The sequence below is a fragment of the Nicotiana tomentosiformis genome, chromosome 12 (assembly GCF_000390325.3).
Source record: "Nicotiana tomentosiformis chromosome 12, ASM39032v3, whole genome shotgun sequence".
Lineage (NCBI taxonomy): Eukaryota > Viridiplantae > Streptophyta > Magnoliopsida > Solanales > Solanaceae > Nicotiana > Nicotiana tomentosiformis.
Genome location: NC_090823.1, coordinates 120,535,735 through 120,543,526, shown reverse-complemented (window position 1 = coordinate 120,543,526; position 7,792 = coordinate 120,535,735). Strand labels below are relative to the sequence as shown.

Sequence of the window (7,792 nt, the reverse complement as noted above, 5' to 3'; positions counted from 1 at the left end):
AGTAGTGACGAGGCTAAGGCGGGTCACTTACATTACATGTACGCAATATTAGTAACAACAACAATAATAGAAATAAATCAGGTAATTCATTTATAATAATTGAAACCAACTCATCAGTCATAACCAATTGTCATTTCCATCAATTCTGTTGCAGCGTACAACCCGCTCTCACAATATATTCACATTCAATTCTGTTACAGCGTGCAACCATCTCTCACAAGATATTCACTTTAATTAAGTATATTGCGGTGTGCAACCCGATCCCCCAATATATATATGTATATGAATTTATAAATTTTTTGGATAAAAATCCAAAATTCATTAAAATATTCAGCAGTAGGACCCACGTCTCAAATTCCGAAAAAACATACGAAATCCAAACACCCATTCCGAGACGAGTCAAACCATACAAACATTATCCAATTCCGATGTCAAATGGACGTTCAAATCTTAAATTTTTTTATTTTTGGAAGATTTTATAAAAATTTAATTTTTCTTCCAAAATGTCACGGATTAATGATATAAATGAGGATGGAATCATGAAATATAATTAATATAGGATAAGGAACACTTAACCCAATATTTTTCCGTAAGAATCGCCCAAGAAACACCTTACCCGAGCTCAAAAATGAAAAAGGGTTGAAAATGGGATTTTCCAGAACTTAAGTTCTGTTTCTGGGACTTTTACCCTTCGCGAACGCGGTCAGTGCCTCGCGTTCGCGAAGCACAAAATTTGTGCTGCCCAATTTTACTCTTCGCGAACGCGAGGGATACTTCACGAACGCGAAGCTTGCCCGGCTTGGCCTTCGCGAACGCGAGATGCCCTTTGCGAATGCGAGATGCCCTTCGCGAACGCGAAGGCAATTTCCTGGTTAGCCTCTTTTCCTTCGCGAATGTGAGGCTTCGATCGCGAACGCGAAGCTTTGAACCTCAAACCTTCGCGAACGCGGTCACTCTATCGCGAACGTGAAACACAAAACGTGCCAGCCCAATTTGCTCTTCGCGTTCGCGAGAGTACCTTCGCGAACGCGAAGAAGAACACACCAGAAGCCTCAAGTCTGCAGAAAACCAGATTTTCTAAGTCCGAAATCATCCTGTAGCCCATCCGAAACTCACCCGAGCCCTCGGGGTTCCAAACCAAACTTGCACACAAGTCCTAAAATATCATACGAACTTGCTCACGCGATCAAATCGCCAAACTAACACCTAGAACTACGAATCGGACACCAAATCAAAGGAAATTTTCAAGAAAACTTTAAAACCTTTATTTTTACACCCGGACGTCCGAATCACGTCAAATCAGCTCTGATTCTCACCAAATTCGGCAAACAAGTCATAAATATTATAGTGGACCTACACCGGACTCCGGAACCAAAATACGGATCCGAGGTCAATAAATTCAATATCAGTAATTTTTTAAAAATTATTAAGCTTTCAAGCTTTTAATATTTCATCAAAATTTCATATCTCGAGCTAGGGACCTCGAAATTCGATTCCGGGCATACGCCCAAGTCCTAAATCATGATACGGACCTACCGGAATTGTCAAAACACTGATCCGAGTTCATTTTCTCAAAATATTTAAATTCATATGAAATTAATTCCCATGATTCGTTTTGAGTATATCGAATTGTTTGTGAATAGATTTGAAGCTTTTGGAGATAAATTTAAAAGGAAAACCTGTGGTTGAGTAATTGATTGGAATTTGCAAAGCGAGGTAAGTATCCTGGTTAACTTCGACTTGAGGGAATAGAACCCTTAAACTATTTACTATGTGAAATGCATGTGACCGACGTATAGGCAAGGTGACGAGTGTCTATACGTTGTCAAAATTAATTGTTTGCATAATTACTTGAAAAATTATAAATTAATTTTAAATCATAAATTAATTATTATAATAATTATTTCTCTCTTATTCTTTGTCAAATATTAATTCTTGAATTCCTGCATTAATTGTTACATGTTATTTGAATTATGTCTTAATTGTTATTTGACATTTAGCATATTAAATATTAAACTGCCTATTTTCTCTATGATTTCCATAATAATTTGCTATTTTCCTTTGTTTGTTTCATAATTAAATCATAAATTATTGTGTTCTTGTTTTCTTATAATTTTATATTAATTGTTGGACTTATTGAGGAGCGGGTTGCACGCCGCAACAGAATTGATTATAATGAATATATTGGAGGATCAGATTGCACGCCGCAACAGACTTATTAAAAGTCCATATTGAAGGATCGGGTTGCACGCCGCAACAGACTTATTTAAAAATCGACATACATATATATATTGGGGGATCGGGTTCCACGCCGCAACAGACTTGATTAAAGTGAATATATTGTGAGAGATGGTTTCATGCTACAACAGACTTGAATGTGAATATATTGTGAGAGCGGGTTGCACGCTGCAACCGAATTGATTGAAATGACAATTGGTTATGATTGCTGAGTTGGCTTCAATTATTATAAATGAATTACCTGATTTATTTCTATTATTGTTGTTGTTACTAATATTGCGTACATGTAATGTAAGTGACCCGCCTTAACCTCATCACTACTTCATCGAGGTTAGGCTCAGCACTTACTAGTACATGGGGTCGGTTGTACTGACTCTGCACTTCTTGTGCAGATTTTGGAGTTGGTCTCAGCGGCGTACCATAGACTTGCTCGGATTTCAGCTACTTAGAGGAGACTTGAGGTATGACTGCACGGCGTTCGCAGTTCTGAAGTCCCTGTCTATTTTACTTTAGCTGTGTGTTTATTTCCAGACAGCTTAATTTTATTTCAGACCTTTATTTATATTATTCTAGAAGCTCGTACACTTGTGACACCAAATTTTGGGATGGTATTTAGACACCGTTATTTTTTTATGGATTACTCACTATATCTCAGACTTTACTTCCGCAATCGTTCTTTGTTATTAATAAATTTAAAAATTATTTAAAAATTAGTTAATATTATTCTAACGTTGGCTTGCCTAGAAAGTGTAATGTTAGGCGTCATCACGGTCTGAAGGTGGGAATTTCGGGTCGTGATAATTTTGTAGCTCACTATTTCTACATGATATCATAGCACTAGCTCTAAGATCGATCCTATTGTGTTTCTCTTCATCAGTTTCTCTTTTTTCCTTCATTTTCATTCTTCAATCTTCAATATTCAATCTTCAATGGGTTCTACACCTGAATCTACTGAGGCCACTTCAGCAAACATCACCACTTCTGGGAATAATGGAGGTGGAATAAAGGACTCAAGTCATCCCTACTTTCTTCACCCCTCTGATTCACTAGGAATGAACTTGGTAAACACAAGCTTTGATGGTCGAAGCTTTGGAGGGTGGTGCAGATCCATCCTTATAGATCTTTCTGCCAAAAATAAGGTAGGCTTCATTGATGGAACATTCCTTGAACCTAGCTCAGAAACACCTGACTTTAGGCTATGGAGTAGGTGTAATGATATGGCGATATCTTGGTTATTGAACTCTCTTTCAAGAGAAATAGCTGATAGTGTCATATGCTCTCAAACAACCAAAGATCTGTGGGATAATTTGGAAGACAGATTTGGTCAGCCAAATAGTGCAAAGATGTATCATTTACAGAAGGAATTGAGTGATTTAATTCAGGGGTCAAGTGACGTAGCATGCTATTTCACTAAGATAAAGAGATTGTGGGATGAACTGGATACCTTGAACACTCATGTCAAGTGCTCATGTGACTGCAATTGTGGAGGAAAAGTCAAAATGGCCAAGTCACTTCAGGATGAGAAGTTGATTAAGTTTCTCATGGGATTGAATGACACCTATGCTTCTGTGAAGAGCAGTATCTTAATGTTGTCACCCCTTCCAACTGTGGGCCATGCTTATTCCCTCTTGATGCAAGATGAAAAGCAGAGAGAAGTCTATGTGAACTCTCAGTTTCCTAGAGACTCTTCATCCTTTATGGCTGCAAATCAGAATCACACAGGTCAAAAATTTGAAAATTTTGTCTTCAAAGGAAAGAAAAACAACCTGGTTTGTTCCTACTACAAAAAACCTAGGCATTCAGTGGATAAGTGCTACATGATCATTGGTTTTCCAGCAGATTTCAAATTCACCAAGCCGAGGAAGTTTCATGGATCTGTTAAGAGCAATGCAGCATACTCAGTAAGTGGAACAGAGGAACAAAATGCTATTGAAGAGTAAATGTTAGCAAACATCTCACACAGGAACAGGTTTCTCAATTTATTCAATTGCTTTAGCAGGTGAAAGGTGCACAACCAGAGTGTTCAAATTCAGATGTCAGTTTTAATGTTGCCAATTGTGCTGGTATAGCTCCAAAAACCTTTTCTAAAGACTCTCATTTTAAACTAACTTCCTGGATCTTGAATTCAGGAGCCTCTGAGCATACGTCTTCAGATCCTTCAATTTTCTCAACTATTAGACCTCTTCCTAGACCTTTAATAGTAAATCTACCTAACTCCTATAGAATCAAAGTCACACATATTGGAGATGTATTTATAGCTCACAATATGACTCTTCAAAATGTTCTTTATGTGCCTGCATTCAAATACAATTTGATGTAAGTTCATAAGATTTGCAAACATTACAATTGTCTTCTAATTTTTTTCTGCCTATGGATGTATGATACAAGGCCCTTCTGTGAGGATCCCTCAGGGTCTTGGTGATGCTAAAGGGGGAATTTACTTGCTAGGATCTTCAAGCCATAGGTCTAGAAAATCATCAGAATGGAGTGGATTTTCATTTCCTAAAGCAAGATTGTCTAATCATGCTTGTTCTTTTTCAGTTTCTTTTCTTGTAAAAGTTAATTCCAATGTAACGTTGTGGTATCTTAGGCTAGGTCACATGCCATTTTCTGCAATGAAAAATATTAGTGTTCAATATATTTCATCTTCTGTATCTAATATCAATTATCCATGCAATATTTTTCCTTTAGCTAGGCAAACAATTCTAGCAGAATTTTCACTAAAAACATCTTTGAATTAATTCACATTGACACCTGGAGACCCTATAAAATAATTACCTATAATGGATATAGGTATTTTCTCACCATAGTGGATGACTATAGAAGAGGAACTTGGACTTTCCTTCTAAGCACTAAAAGAATGCATTTTCTGTATTAAAGAACTTCTTAGTTATGGTAGAAAGGCATTTCAACACAAAAGTCAAAGTCATCAGATCAGATAATGCATTAAAATTAGGAACTTCCTCTACTGCTTGTGATTTCTTTCTTTCTCAAGACATCATTCACCAAACTTCATGTGTTGCTACCCCCCAACAAAATAGAATTGTAGAGAGGAAGCATAAGCACATGTTAGAAACATCCAGAGCTTTGCTGCGACAATCCAATCTTCCCATCTCCTACTAGGGAGAATGTTTGCTCACTGCCATATTTTTAATCAATAGATTTCCATCTAAAATTATTCAAAACAAGACACCCTCTGAAATTTTGTCTGGAAAAGTACCAAATTATGATTTTTTAGGTCTTTTGGTTGTTTGTGTTATACTTCTACCCTTTCACATAACAGAGATAAGTAAGGACCTAGGGTCATTGTTTGTGTGTTTGTAGGTTATCCTTGAGGGAATAAAGGATACAAACTCTTAAATATCAATTCAAGAAAATTTTTTGTTTCTAGGGATGTACAATTTCATGAATCTGTCTATCCCTTTTCTTCTCAATCAAACTCTCTTCCTTTATTTCCTAGTTCTATTTCCATCACTGACATGCCTGATCACACTTCTGATGCTATTGATTGTACACCTAGTGATGTGATTCCCAGTTTACCATCTATTTCAAGTTCTGATCCCAATATTGAATCTCCCATTTTTTTTACACAAGTGTGTCACGACCCAAAATTTAACTAGTCGTGATGGCACCTAACCCAACCCGCTAGGTAAGCCAATTAACAACTATCCAATTCTAATAAAATTTAATAAGACAATTAAGTGAAAGAAAATATCTTAATCTTATACATCCCCCAAGGACTAGAAGTACAAATCATGAGTTTCTAAGATTAGAATTTACTAAGGCTGGCAAGTGGGCCGGCCCAGGACCGGACCGGCCCGGGACTGCAACCCATGTGGGTAGTGGGCCTAAACGGGCTGAGCCGTTTAAGACCGGGACCGGGGGATGTGGGCCTGGCAAGTGGGCTGGTCCTTAGCATGAGGCCCGCGAGACCGGACCGTTTGGGACCGGGACCAAACCGGTCCTAGCGGGACTAAACGGCCCCAACTGCCAAATTTTTTTTAAAAAAAAAATTGTCCGTTTGGGCATTTAAAATCTAGCCGTTTCCTCTGCCAAAATAGTCGTTGACTATTTACAAAATAGCCGTTTAACCTCCCAACTTTATTTTAACTCCAAACTTTTTATAATTACACTTTTTCCCTATTTTCAACTATAAATACCCCCTCATTCTTTTATTTTTCTCACAAAATCATCAATCTCTCTTATATTATGATCCAAAAAAAAAATCGAAAAGAATTGGCAAAAATGGTTACTGTTATGTGCTTACCCTATAATTGATTTAACATCCTAAATTTTAATATTCAACATTTAAATTATAGTATAGTATACATTTAATATTTAACATCCTATATAAGATGTATATATAGTATAGTATAGTATATATATATAATATACATCTTAATATATATATATACTATATATAAGCTATATATATATATATATATATATATATATATATATATATATAGAGGATGTTAAATCAATTATAGGGTAAGCACATAACAGTAACTATTTTTGCCAATTCTTCCCTTTTTTTTTTGGATCATAATATAAGAGAGATTGATGATTTTGTGAGAAAAATGAAAGAATGAGGGGGTATTTATAGTTAAAAATAGGGAAAAAGTATAATTATAAAAAGTTTGGAGTTAAAATAAAGTTGGGAGGTTAAACGGCTATTTTCTTATATTCGATATATGTATATATAGTATAGTATAGTATATATATAATATACATCTTAATATATATACTATAATACTATATATATATATATATATCGAATATAGCTTATATATTATACACTTAGTGTGTGTGTGTGTGTGTGTGTGTGTGTGTGTGTGTGTGTGTGTGTGTATACTATACTACAATCGGAAAGCATGTACGTATTCAAATCCCGCTCCCGTCGATCACATCAACATCAGCATCCAATATCTGCACGCAAGATGCAGAAGTATAGTATGAGTATAACCGACCCCGTATACTCAATAAGTAACAAACCTAATCTTAGGTTGAAAGTAGTGACGAGCTGGAACACAGGTCAAGGTCCGACACCAATAGCCAACAACATCTCATAACAATATAATAAAATTGGTAAAGGAAATAACTCAGAAATATAATGTTTATCCCGTTCACAGTTCCAGATAATAGACATGTTTTTCAAGTATAACAGTGAAAACCCAAATCTCTTACCTAAAGTACCAAAATATGAGTAAGTTTGCAAAATCGTGGTTTTCCTTCCAAAACTTTTCAACAGGTAAATGTTTCATTATCAAATGGCACAAGGAAAAGTACATCTCTAAGCCTACATGTCAATGTGTATGAGAAGTCATGAATGACGTGATACCATACAACATGAGAAAAAATGCATCTCTATACTTATATGCCAAGTGTGTATGTCGAATGCAGTACAACATAGTGAACAACCATATGCATACTCTCAAAGTATCAATTCACTTAGTCCTCCCAGTCACTCAATTATCCCAATCACTCGGCACTCGCACTCAGTAGGTACATGCGCTCACTAGGTGTGTGCAAACTCCGGAGGGGCTCCTTCAGC

General features: G+C 36.2%; 1 protein-coding gene across 1 annotated transcript; it reads left to right on the top strand.

Annotated features, from left to right (window-relative positions):
• Positions 1-3,167: 3,167 nt before the first annotated feature.
• On the top strand, positions 3,168-4,979 carry LOC138903307 (uncharacterized). The gene is made up of 3 exons (XM_070191253.1): positions 3,168-4,139; positions 4,238-4,301; positions 4,627-4,979. Exons 1-3 carry the CDS (start codon positions 3,168-3,170, stop codon positions 4,977-4,979), a joined length of 1,389 nt encoding a protein of 462 aa, XP_070047354.1.
• The last annotated feature ends 2,813 nt before the right edge of the window (positions 4,980-7,792 follow it).